Source organism: Nilaparvata lugens, chromosome 5, assembly GCF_014356525.2.
Source record: "Nilaparvata lugens isolate BPH chromosome 5, ASM1435652v1, whole genome shotgun sequence".
NCBI lineage: Eukaryota > Metazoa > Arthropoda > Insecta > Hemiptera > Delphacidae > Nilaparvata > Nilaparvata lugens.
In genome coordinates this window covers 76,026,574-76,041,237 of record NC_052508.1, presented here as the reverse complement: position 1 = coordinate 76,041,237, position 14,664 = coordinate 76,026,574, and the positions used below count along the sequence as shown (strand labels likewise).

Below are 14,664 nucleotides of genomic sequence, written 5' to 3'. Positions count from 1 at the left end.
AGCTATCCACTATAGAAGGCAGTGACAAGGTAGAAAATCGGTAGAAAATTTCACTATAGGGGGGTTTTCGCACCGCATGTGATAATATGTAATGTGGAATTGTTTGATTAGCTGCCTTTATTAAAAACTTAGGAGGGTGAAGTTAGGGCGCAGCCGGTCCTCTCCTATACTTGACCCTCCATTCTCTCCAATGGAATTGGAACATAGAAGGGGGAATGCCATAGATATTGATAAAGGCGATAGGGCTAGATTTGAAAGGGGGAATGCGATGGATATAGATATAGAAAAGAGAGAGTGATAGGGCTAGACGCAGTGTAGCGGTGAAAAAGATCACCTAGCGCACGTACGCGCAAGATCTCGTAGCCGCTTCCTGGCAGGAGTGCCTCTTCAGACGCCTCTCTCTTCCTCTCTTCATCACACACTCTTTCTCTCACTCACACACACACTCTCTCTATCTTTCTGTGACGGCAGCTGTCAAGCGAGCTCGGCTAGCAAGTCAGAAGTCAGGTCAGCACTCAGCAGTCACCGTTCAACCAGCGTTTTGGCAAGTTCGCGTCCGTTCTCAGTTCTTAGCGACGCGCGTGAATCGTGAAGCGCGTCTTGACCGAAAGTGAAGCCCACAAATCTGGAAATATGAAGCGCAACAACCTGTTCTCTTCGGTGACGTCATGGGCGACCGTCGTTGTAGTTATCTTGGCACTGGTCCATGGTTCATTGTCCGGTACGTCAATATTGCATACTGATTAGGTTACTAAAAACAATAAAAAACTTGTTGAATTTTCAACGTTTTCACGTAGCCTACCCTTTTATTGAAACATTCTAAAAACTCTAAAACATTTAAACGATTACTTTCGACCTACTTTGTCAATTATTAAAAATCTGGTGTGGCGCACTCACACAACTTTCCTTGCCGTTATGAGAATTGATCACCTGACGCTAGTGTTCCCGCGCATCTCAAGTCTACTTATAAACAAAGATCTGAGCCAGCTGGTGACAGGACAATAACGCTGGAGACATATTATGCATTACGAGGTCTGCTATCTCTCCATAGTGAATGATTTAATAGAATCAACAGTTTGCAATTGGATAATCACATTTTCTCGAATTTCGAGCTTATTTTCAATTTCAGGTCAAACTGTTGCTGAACATTAATTGTAGAGATTTTCATGCTCAATCTTTTCCACTCGAAATTTTTTGTTTAAATTGTATCTGAAGCCTGAAAACTGGGAATCTAAAATCAAACTTTGCATAGATGGGGCGGAGCTCCTGAAATTTTTACAGATATGGGACTTGTGGCAATTTATAGAGCTTATCAATAAATATATTTTAGGTATGAATTTAATCAAAATCGTTGGAGCCGTTTTCGAGAAAATCGCGAAAAATCCTGTTTTTGACAATATTTTCTCCATTTCAGCCGCCATCTTGAATTGCATTTGATCGAAATTGTTCGTGTCGAGTCCTTATATTGTAAGGACCTTAAGTTCCAAATTTCAAGTCATTCCGTTGAATTAGAGATGAGATATCGTGTACACAGACGCACATACACTCATACACACACACACACACACACACACACACAAACACACACACACACACACACACACACACACACACACACATACATACCAATACCCAAAAACCAGTTTTTTGGAATCAGGGGACCTTGAAACGTATAGGAATTTAGAAATTGGGGTACCTTAATTTTTTTCGGAAAGCAATACTTTTCTTACCTATGGTAATAGGGCAAGGAAAGTAAAATGCTTTAATCAAAGGGTACTACACGTTTTATATTGTTTTTAGTAATCTGAATAATGTAGCCCATATAAGTAAAGTGATTTTATGATTAAGTTAAGTTACATCAGCATCAGCTTATGGAAAGACAAAGTTAGTAGACAACTGTCTACTAACGTTTATGGAAAGATACATTTTCAAGATGTTCGATGCTTTTGAACGGGTAGTATTATAGTCCAATAATATCAATTCTTACAATAGACTAATATTTGGTGAGAAAGAATATGGTTTCTTGAATTGAACAGGTTTAACTGGTCTTTGTTCGGAAAGAATTTACTTATTTATTCAACAATGATGAAAATTGAAAACACAATCATACTAATAGTTCTGTGAACAGTAGACCTCAAGTAGTTTTCTCATCGACAAGTATTTGGTGTCACCTGTTCATGGGCTCTCCAGACATCTGTGTAATGCATGCAATGAATAAATCAACTTGTCAGCTGATTGATTATGAATAGTTCTATAGTCTGATTAATCCTATCTTCAGAGTAGATGATTTATATAATAGCGCTGTATAATAAAAACACTGTATTAGAGGTGGCTATGATAATAGTGATATCTGTATCGGAGTATGGAGGAAATTCCTTTTCCTTTCATTTTATCCTTAAAATGCAAAATTTCAAAAAAACATTGTGTATACATCGACGCGCAGTTAAAAAAGGAATATTCCTGCCAAATCTCATAGAATTCTATAAACTCGTTTGGTCGTAAGTGCGTTGCATACCGTACATACATACAGACAAACAAAAGAAAATCAGAGTTAAAACATAGACCTAACTGCGTTCGGTCAATAATGATTGGGAATGAAAAAAAGGCTTATATAGCCCACACTGTTCAATAATACTAATTCGATATCATCTCATAGTTAACCATGACATGTTTTTTTGTGTGTGGTTTAGGGGTGTAGGGGAGGATATGTTGGGGATTGTTATAGTAAAATGTTGGCCAATTCTTGTACTCCAATAATATTGGAGTTATTAATATCTTCTATCTATATATATAAAAGCGAAATGGCACTCACTCATTGACTGACTGACTGACTGACTGACTGACTGACTCACTCACTCACTCACTCACTCACTCACTCACTCGCATAACTAAAAATCTACCGGACCAAAAACGTTCAAATTTGGTAGGTATGTTCAGTTGGCCCTTTAGATGCGCACTAAGAAATCTTTTGGCAATATTTTAACTCTAAGGGTTGTTTTTAAGGGTTTAAAGTTCGTCTTTTAGCATGTATATTCTTCTTCTCCCAATCTCTTAATTATAATTGAGATTTCCATATCATATGTTACTATAGAACTATAATCTAGATAGAGTACCTCTTCGAAACAGTTGTTAATTGGCAACTAATTAATAATTTTGTCAGGTTGGCATTAAGTTGAGTTGACTTTGTTAGGTTGGCACCAAGTTGAAGATTTAAATGCATTTATCGCGGAAAAATTGATTGGGCACTGCTACTTAAATCCTGGGAATATTATATTACTAGCCGTAAGGCTCGCTTCGCTCGCTATATCCGTTTAGCCAGACGTTTAGTCTGGACCCCCGACTGGATTGTCCTAACATATGATAAAAATGCTCAAATGAAAAATGCAGGCGAGCGAAGCGAGCCTGCTGATCTCATTCTTGGACGATCCAGTCGGGGGTCCAGGGGGCGGAGCACCCTGGCTAGACGGATATGGCGAGCGAAGCGAGCCTGACGGCTAGTTATATTATAATACCCAGTTTTTAAAGTCGAACTGTGCAAGAAGATACCTACCATTGAAAGGTTACATTTGGCTGGATACCAAAATCTGCTAAAATACTGTATCTTGTTTCTCTGAAATGAAAGACATTTTTCGAATTAAATTGGCATTGGCTGGATACCAAAATTTTTATTTGTGTTCAATTCTAAATTTCCTTGATTACTTGTTGGAGATAGAACTATATACTTGCTTGTTATGCAAACATGACTGAATCGTCTCTAACTAGTAGTTCTATGAACAGTAGACCTCGCGCAGTTATAAACCACAGCCGCCTCTGTCTATAGCCCACTGTCCATATATAGTGTATAAGCCAGTATATATTGTAATCTACATAAATAAAGTACTCAATTAATTAATCAATCAATCCATCAGAGTAAATTCTGTCCTGTCCTATCGTGTCGGCGAGATATCGGTGTGGAAACGGCTAATGGCTGTTGGGGTTGGTGTATCAAAAATGCTGAAACATCAAAAGTTAATCTCCTTCAAGACATACTGGCAACAGGTCAGCCCGAGTTGAAAGCAGAAAAAGTCGAGATAAAATACTATGTTACTTTCAGTTGCATGCGTCATTGCAACACACAACAGCTGATTTATTACTAAGTTACATTGAGATATCAATTGCATGTAATTAATGACTAATAGTCCACACAACAGCTGATCTATTACTAAGTTACATTGAGATATCAATTGCATGCGTCATTGCATGTAATTAATAATCCACTCGACAGCTGATTTATGATGAATAATTCTATAGTCTGCTTTTTACGGTAATATTGGCGTTCCTTTTGTATTATCCTTAAAATGCAAAATTTCAAAAAACCTTTTATAAACGTCGACGCGCCTTGTTTCAAAGCACTTCACTCCTGTTCTTGAGTTGTAAGCAATAAATTGAAGATGAGAGATTTCTGTGATCTGTGAGTGGAGATAAGATTTTATGTTTGAGTGAATAACTCACCCTGAATTGTAGCAAAACGTCTCATATTATAGCACAACACTTGTTAGGTCAACCTCTATCCATAACCCGAATATCAACCAAATCTGGAAGATTTGCATTTTCTATGGAATCAACGAATAAAAAAAATCAAGGATTATTGCAAAATGGTCAAAAATTAAAATCGCTCAAACTCTCAGCAATGATACTACTTTCCGAGAGGAACAATATGACGTCATCACATTGGCGAAATTCTCTCCTATTCTTGAGTTATAAGCATTTGAAGATGAGTGATTTTAATGACACCATAAAATTTGTATTGCTTTCCTTGCCTATCATTCAACAAAGCGGATAGCACTATCTCTTTCTCGCTTTGCTGTGATGCCAGATCGTCTTTTAACAATGTACAATTAATAATTAATTAACAAAATATTTCATCTTTGTTATGAAATTATTGAAAAATATGAATTCTTGATCAATAAAATATAGTTGATAACTTTAAACGAGTATAAACAGTTAATGTTACATCAATAAACCGTATCAGCTACTGTCATTGAAGGCATTGACAAGACAGAGGATTTGCACCGCTGTTCTCCTATCTTTCTCCACTGCCATTATAACGTGGACCTCACTATAACATAGTGTAGCCTACTGCATTTACTAATGATCTCACAGTGAAAGGTTTTTCCAGGCTGACCCGCTTACATCTTATCTAGCCTACTACTTCTAGACTCTAATATATTTCTTTCTATTATCTTTCCAGTCTCTCTCTCTCTATTATCTCTATTAGTCTTTCCAGACTCTCTCTTATCTTTCCAGTCTGAAGAGTAGCTATAAAACGAGGATACAGATAATACCTAATTATAACAAGTAGTTCTGTGAACAGTAGACCTCGCGCTCAGTTAGTTACATTGACCTGTTATGTTTTCTCAAAAATTAATTACTAATTTATCAATTTAAAATGTCTAGAAAAAATCCTAAATAAACATAGAGCTTTCAATCCTATCGTACCGTGACGTGTCGTCCCAAAATGTGAGTGTGAGCGCTGTTATCAGGTCTGGTTGCAACTGTCTACTAACGTTGATGGAAAGATACATTTTCAAGATGTTCAATGTTTTTGAACGGGTAGTATTATAGTCCACTAAACAGCTGATTTATGATGAATGATTCTATAGTCTGATTTTACAATTACTTTCTTTTAAAATTATTCTTCCATATAGTTAATTAAATTTAATATATTGTGAATAATTAATTAGAATAATTAATATTAATCTTGCACTTTTACAGCAGTACTCACGGTTTTCTTGTTTGACGGACGCGTTTCGTGGCACTGAGCCTCATCCTCAGCATACAAGGCGTAGTATAGTGAGGTCCACGTTATAATGACAGTATTTGTTCAACTTTGGTTTTGCTACCCTTGTCTATCATTCGACAAAGCCGGTGGTACTATCCTTTTCTAGGTCCACAACGATGCCAATTATGTTTTGGACAGTGTAGAAATATAATTGATTAATGCAGAGAATCGGCATCGCTATTCTCCTATCTTTATCTACTGCCATTATAACGTGGACCTCACTATAGGTGGCTTCTCCACACATCTGTGTAATCACTTGTCAGCTGATTTATGATGAATGATTCTATAGTCTGATTTTTACTCCGATATTGGCGTATGAAGGAGGGTCCTTTTCCCTTTTATATTATCCTTGAAATGCAAAATTTCCAAAAAACCTTGTATATACGACGAAGCGCAATTTAAAAAGGAACATACGGTACCTGTCAAATTTCATGAAAATCGATTACCGCGTTTCGCCGTAAATGCGCAACATATAAAGATTCAAACATTTAAACATTTGAACATTTAAACATTAAGAGAAATGCCAAACCGTCGACTAGAATCTTAGACCTCACTTTGCTCGGTCTATAAGTTGTAATAGCAGTGGAAAAAGATAGGACAACAGTGTTGCCGATTCTCTGCCTTGCCACTGCCTTCTATAGAGGATAGCTGATACCGGTTTATTTGATGCAATATTAACTGTTCGTTCCTGTTTGAAATTGTCAGTTGAATTTTATTTGTCAAGATAATATGAATGTTTTTAATGATTCAATAATGAATTTTTATAATTGAGAATACATATTTTGTTAATAATTAGTTATATTTGGATAAGTTGTGTTTTTCTGGCTCTAAATTTTGTGAAATTACGTAAAAATTATCCAATTATTAGTGATTCGAGTGTAATATTTTTGTTTCCTATCAAGTTTCTCAACTGTCAAAATTCTTAGTTACTGTTGTTTTTGAGTGAAAGAGTGAAGAGGACTAAATTTCAGACAAGTTGAATCATAACCTCATTTTGGACTTTTAAAATATTATCTAAATTTGGGAGAGAAATAGTACAAGGAGTACCCTTAGTTTTTCTCTCCCATTCAGTGCTATCTTGTAAAAATTAGAATAATAAATAAATAAATATTTCTACATTGTTAAAAAATGATCTGGCAACAGAGCAAAGAGTCACAAAGAAAGAGATAGCACTATCCGCTTTGTTGAATGACAGACACGGATAGCAATACAATTGCTTATCAAACACTGCCATCATAAGTGGAAATTATTGAATTTAAATTAAAAAATGTATCATGTATTGATCATAAGCCAGTTGTATATATTAAGTTGAAATTTATATTTCGGGAATTTGAGATAAACTGTTAGCAAGTTATGAACACTCCTAAGTTAGGCCCAAATTCAACGCTATTCATGGGTATATTTGTTTGTGTTTTACGTAAACGTACTCGTTATTGTCCAGTTCATGATTGAGAATAAATCCTGTTATATTAAGCGAGCAATTTCTGTGTATTTATATCTGGTTATTCATGTTCAACGGATCTCCAGAACGGATCTAACGATTTTCACGAAATTTGGAACATAGTAGGTTTATGATATAAAAATTGCACTAAAGTGCGAGATAAATTACTTTTAACACAGCTCTTTCTCGAAGACGGAGAGGTCCGATGCTCTATCCTCCACTAATCACTCCCACTACCTAGCAGCATTCTCCTTCTTTTGTGTCTGAGTGAGAGAGCTTTGTAACACGACGCGGCAACACTCCCCTCCATCTATTGCTGGCAATGTTCCAAGTACTGGTCAGCAGGTATATTGGTTTGTGTATGTTACAGAGATGTTTTCATCACAAGAACATGAAGCAAAATGGCACGGCGCATCCAATTGTGCGGAGGATGTCCGTCTATGTCTATGCTACAAACTGTGGAGGGAGAAATGGGTTTCTCCCCTTCATGTTAAAAGTAATTTATCTCGCACTTTAGGTCTCATCCTTGGGAAAACTTGCTGAACGACATTAAAAGGATAATTCATCCTTGGCTGAAACAGCTGAGACTTTCGTCGTTTGTGGATAGTGAAAAGTGAGCAAGTGATTCTGTGGAAAATCAAAATATCGCATCCCCGATATTCATAAGCTGACGTATAGCCAGCTGTAAAATATAAAGATGATCATTTTAGAGAATTGTGTTCAGTTTATCAATAAATAACAATAAAGAGCGATGCTCGGTGCCCCGATATTATTTTGCTAATTAGTTATATTTCTACATTGTTAAACGATCCATAAACGTTGCGGAGCTAGAAAATGATGGCTTTGATAGATGATAGGCATTAGGCAAGGATAGCAATACAAATTATGTTAATCAAATATACTGTCATTATAACGAGGACCTTACTAAATAGGCAAATTGCCAATTCTCATGAAAAGTCAAAAGCTATGAATGAGATTTCCGTGGAGTACAAAGTACAGCATAATATCTGTAACTCTGAACCGAGCCGAGTCAGATAAAACCAAATATTATCTTGTTCTTTCAGCTTCTACTTTTTTAAAAGAGCACTTGTTGTTTCTCCAATTAACTATTACATTTCAATTGTCTTCTCTTCTAATAATCTATACTGGGTAGAAGAGACGAGACGGGGTCGCGCTACACTGGGCTATTGTTCCAAAAAGGTTCATCCTCCAACTCTCGACTAGCATACTTTATTGTCCTCTGATTCCACTTCATTACCCTCATTAGTGGCCCATTTTCAGTTTGCACACAGCACAAGTCTGAAACTATTATTGAAAAAAGAAGGATAGAGATATGAAATGAAATGAGCTTCATCTCTATTAAGATATTGAGTTTTCCCAAACTCGTGATAACAAAATATTTGGACTAGAATTCAAGGTTATAATCTTATACATGAATAATTTGATATGTTCACACACATGGTTTTTCCCAGTTGAAGATGTCCCTATGCTAAAAATCTGGTGTGGCGCACTCACACAACTTTCCTTGCCGTTATGAAAATTTATCACCTGACGCTAGTGTGCCCGCGCATCTCAAGTCTACTATTCAAAGATCTAAGCCAGCTGGTGACAGGACTATAACGCTGGAGATACACGAAGTCTGCCATCTCTTCATAGTGAATGATTTAATAGAATCAACAGTTTGCAATTGAAATAAAATCATTTTCTCGAATTTTGAGCTTATTTTAAATTTTAGGTGAAAATGTTACTGGACATTAATTGTAGAGATTTTCATGCTCAATCTTTTCCATTTGGAATTTTTTGTTTAAATTGTATCTGAAGCCTGATAATTGGAAATCTAAAATCAAACTTTACCTAGATGGGGTGGAGCTCCTGGAATTTCTACAGATATGGAACTTGTGGCAGTTGATAGAGCTTAACAATGACTATTTAAGGAATGAATTTGATCAAAATCGTTGGAGCCATTTTCGAGAAAATCGCGGAAAACCCTGTTTTTGACAACATTTTCGCCATTTCAGTCGCCATCTTGAATTGATTTTGATCGAAATTGTTCGTGTCGGATACTTATAGGGGAAGGACCTTAAGTTCCAAATTTCAAGTCATTCCGTTAATTGGGAGATGAGATATCGTGTACACAGACGCACATACACTCATACACACACACACACATACAGACCAATACCCAAAAACCACTTTTTTGGACTCAGGGGACCTTGAAACGTATAGAAATTTACAAATTGGGGTTCCTTTTTTTCGGAAAGCAATACTTTCCTTACCTATGGTAATAGGGCAAGGAAAGTAAAAAGGTGCAGACTAGAAAAGCAGGTTGTACGTACATTTTCCTATAGAGAGGTCCATGTTATAATGACAGTGTTTGATTAGAAATGGTATTGCTATCCTTGTCTACCATTCAACAAAGCGGATAGCGCTATCTCTTTCTCGCTTTGCTCTGTTGCCAGATCGTCTTTTAACAAAGTAGAGTTATTAATTAATTAACAAAATATTTCATCTTGATTATGAAAATTCATTATAATATATTATTCCTTGCCTAATAGAATATAGTTGATAATTTTGAACGAGAATGAACAGTTAATATTACATCAATAAACCTGTATCAGCTACCGTCTATAGAAGGCATTGACAAGACAGAGGATCGCCAACGTTGTTCTGTCATCTTTCTCCACTGCCATTATAACGTGGACCTCACTATAGAACCAATCCACAGTCCATGGCTACTTTAAAAATGTCACATTACATGTCTACATAAATTTTTCTCCTCAGTTCTCAAAAGCATATGACCATAGAGAAACAATAGCGTAAGTAGATATCCCATGGTATAGGGAATTTCTGTCGCAACTTTTACTGTTATCTCAAACAGATTACTGTCGATTATTGTCAATTTTTACTGTTTTGTTGGGGTTATAGTGTATGAACTGCACAATTTGAGACACAGCTGCATAGGAAAGAACTACGTGAATTATCGGCTTGGGATAACAGTAAAAGTTGTGTCATAAACGCCCTATACCATGGGATATCTACTTATGCTATCGTTTCTCTATGATATGACTAATAACATGGGAATGTCCGCTGTTCTAACCCAAGGATGGATAATAATACTAGCATTAGCTCTATCCACCTTACAAACGGTATTCCCAGGTAGATAACATTCATGTTCCATTTTAAAACTAATGTATGCTTTCAACCAGCCAAAAAACCTTGAACGATATTATTATCTAAATTTTCCTCATTACGTGTCGTTTGGCGATTGCTTTTGTATTCTGTCGAATATTGAGGTCTGCTATCGAACTGTTAGACTTCCATGACATGTGATACGGTAATAATTTATTAGTGGGCATTTCCCCAGAGTCTATGCGACTTGTGATTTCGTTTATTCAGGTGTTGAAAAAGGATGGAAGAGGATTATGAAATAAATGATAATAACAGAAAATATTAATAGTTGCACAAAAGTCAGTTGAATTTTAACCGTAATTAATCTCACGAGAACCAATTCTCGGTCTCTTAAAGACGGTTTCTCTGATTGGTTCTCGTGAAATTAATGCTGCTTTCCATGACGAAACACTATAGATAATAACTTTGTTGTATATTTACATATATTTACATATGTTGTACAATTAGATACCTACAAATTCTCATTAGCTGGAGTCAGAGCATTAGAATATAACTGCTCAGTAGACTTAGTGCCGGTTGCACAAAAGCCGGTTAAATTTTAATCGTGATAACTTCTACAAGAACCAATCAGAGAAGCCGTCTTATCAAAAAGGCCTACTCTGATTGGTTCTCGTGAAATCAAGCATGGTTAAAATTTAACCGGCTTTTGTGCAATCGGCACTCTGTCTGTTAAGATCTGACTCTTAGCCATGAGGCCTCAATACTCCAAGAAAAGTAAGTGTTTTTCAAATATTTACAAGTAACACAGTGTCTCAACTACATCAAAGTAGTGAAATTAATAACGGTTAAAATTTAACCGGCTTTTGTACAACCGGCACTAAGTCTACTAAACAATTATATTCTAATGCTCTGTCTGCAGCTAATGAGAATTTGTATCTAACTTATTAGTAATTGTGGAACAAAATCAGAAAAAAACAGATAATGACAACGGCTCAAGTCATCAATAAGACAGTAAGAACTTGCTACGCTTGTTCGAAAACCTTCTGACTACTTATATAGAAGGTAGGGGATATAAAAAATGAATAACTAATAGTCCTGATGAATTTTTAATAATATTGAAAAATGAATAATCAATTCTTCAAACTATGTGGGCTTATACTATTCATTTCTACAATTTGAAAAAATCTGGTGTGGCGCACTCACACAACTTTCCTTGCCGTTATGAAAATTGATCACCTGACGCTAGTGTTCCCGCGCATCTCAAGTCTACTATTTAAAGATTTGAGCCAGCTGGTGACAGTGCAATAACGCTGGAGACACACATGAGGTCTGCTATCTCTTCATAGTGAATGATTTAATAGACTCAACAATAATTTACAATTGAATAATCACATTTTCTCGAATTTAAAGCTTATTTTCAATTTTAGGTGAAAATATTACAAAACATTAATTGTAGAGATTTTCATGCTCAATCTACTCCACTTGATTTTTTTTGTCTCAATTTTATCTGAAGCCTGATAATTGGGAATCTTGTGGCAGTTGATAGAGATTATCGATGACTATTTTAGGTATGAATTTGATCAAAATCGTTGGAGCCGTTTTCGAAAAAATTGCAAAAAACCCTGTTTTTGACAACATTTTCGTCATTTTAGCCGCCATTTTGAATTGCATCAGATCGAAATTGTTCGTGTCGGATACTTATATTGTAAGGACCTTAAGTTCCAAATTTCAAGTCATTCCGTTAATTGGGAGATGAGATATCGTGTACACAGACGCACATACACTCATACACACACACACACACCACACACACACACCACACACACACACACACACACACACAACACACACACACACACCACACACACACACACATACAGACCAATACCCAAAGACCACTTTTTTGGACTCAGGGGACCTTGAAACGTATAGAAGTTTAGAAATTGGGGTACCTTAATTTTTTTCGGAAAGCAATACTTTCCTTACCTATGGTAATAGGGCAAGGAAAGTAAAAAATTCTATAGAATACTGCGTGGAAATTAAACTCTTATTTGATTCATTTATGTCTCAGAAAATAATTGTAGTTTTTTAATCTTTCAATAATAAATCAAAGATTGAATTCAGATATTCAGAAAATTTCGAAGCAATCTGTTGCATATATGCTGCACTCTCTACCGGGAAACTGCACGTTATCTTGAGCCTAGATATTTTGCAACTTTTCTGAATCATTGTCGTTTGACCACCAATTTATCAAATCGCTGTCTATTTACATCAATTATCTCGTCAGAGGAAACGCGAAAATACTTGTACTGCATGACCTTGAAATTATGAGTTTTATCTCGAATAAAAGGAAAATACAATCAGTGTTTTGTTGTGACAGATAATAGAAGCTGCAATTTTGTTGTCTGCATGTGCAGTTAACACTGTTTAGGATAAAAATCAATGTTTTTCTTGAAAATTTTCTCTGGATCTTGTCGGAAAAGTATAGCCTTTGTGCGAAGATTATCTGTGACATTACGTTGTCACAAATAATTGTGATTAATGGGTGAAACTATTATGTTTTGGCGAGGCCGTTACCGTTATTGGATCACGCCAATGACTTGAAAAATTGACCGACGTCGTCACACGGTCACACCTGGCGTTAGAGAGAGACATTAGACATTAGACAGAGCCAGTGACACGTGCAACTGCGACAAATCGCTGAAATAAATCTATTATCGGGTTTCGTTTCTTACGATGAAAGTGTGACCAAGGTCACGTCCAAGCAAGGCAATAATCCAATGATACTAGTAGTTCTGTGAACAGTAGACCTCACGCAGTTTTCTCATCCACAAGTATCTGATGTCACCTGCTATAGTTGATTCAGTTGAATCACAATTTACTCTTAAAAACTGTTATTTGTTTTCTCCAAGATCAAAAACTCACTTCTATATATATATATAATATATATATATATTATATATATATATATATATATATAATATATATATATATATATATATATATATATATATATATATATATAAGCGAAATGGCACTCACTCACTGACTGACTGACTGACTGACTCACTCACTCACTCGCAGAACTAAAAATCTACCGGACCAAAAACGTTAAAATTTGGTAGGTATGTTCAGTAGGCCTTTTAGAGGCGCACTAAGAAAGCTTTTGGCAATAATTTAACTCTAAGGGTGCTTTTTAAGGGTTTAAAGTTCGTCTTTTAGCATGTATATTCTTCTTATTCTCTTAATCATAATTGAAAAAAGGCCATACCATATGTTAATATAGAACTATAATCTAGAGAGAGTACCTCTTCGAAACAGTTGTTAACTGGTAACTAAATTAATAATTTTGTCAGGTTGGCATTAAGTTGAGTTGACTTTGTTAGGTTGGCACCAAGTTGAAGATTGAAATGCATTTATCGCGGAAAAATTGATTAGGCACTGCTACTTCAATAGGGGCTATTCCTGGGAATATTATATTACTGGCCGTTAGGCTCGCTTCGCTCGCCATATCCGTTTAGTCTGGATCGTCCTAACATATGATAAAAATGCTCAAATGAAAAATGCAGGCAAGCGAAGCGAGCCTGCTGATCTCATTCTTGGACGATCCAGTCGGGGGTCCAGGGGGCGGAGCCCCCTGGCTAGACGGATATGGCGAGCGAAGCGAGCCTGACGGCTAGTATGTTAATAAACTCAGTTCACGTTTGAATTTGTATCCCATATGATATAAAGTATTATCCAGTTCCGTGATAATCTTTCAATCTGATAAAAATAGTCTATTTCTCAACTATTTTAAAATTGATTTCTTTCAATCAAGAATATTATAATTTCTTCAGCATTATTTAGTTCATTTAATCATTTTTAATTTTATTCTCAATCACCTATTAAATTTGTTTTTCAAATGTGAGAATACTGATACTGATGGGCAAGCATCATAAAAAATATTGATAATCCACCTTATAGGAATAGACACGGCCAGACATATTTGTAATGCATGCAATGAATAATCCACTTGTCAACTGATTGATTATGAATAATTCTATTGTATGATTAAATATCTTCAAAGTAGGTGATATATATATATATATATATATATATAGTGTTATCAGAGTATGGAGGAATTCCTTTTCTGTTCATATTATACTTAGAATGCAAAATTTCAAAAAACCTTGTGTATACATCGACGCGCAGTTGAAAAAGGAATATTCCTTCCAAATCTCATCGAACTCTATCAACGCGTTTGGCCGTAATCGCGTTACATACAGACAGACAA

At 35.8% G+C, this 14,664-nt stretch overlaps 1 protein-coding gene across 1 annotated transcript in view; it reads left to right on the top strand.

Moving 5' to 3' along the window:
* The first annotated feature begins 459 nt into the window (after nucleotides 1-459).
* Nucleotides 460-14,664, top strand: part of LOC111057813 (protein FAM151B) — a 55,179-nt gene continuing 40,974 nt past the window's right edge. Inside the window, exon 1 of the mRNA XM_039429301.1 lies at nucleotides 460-721. Within this exon, the coding sequence (XP_039285235.1) occupies nucleotides 634-721 (88 nt within the window). The 5' untranslated portion in view covers nucleotides 460-633. The remainder of the gene's footprint in view (nucleotides 722-14,664) is intronic.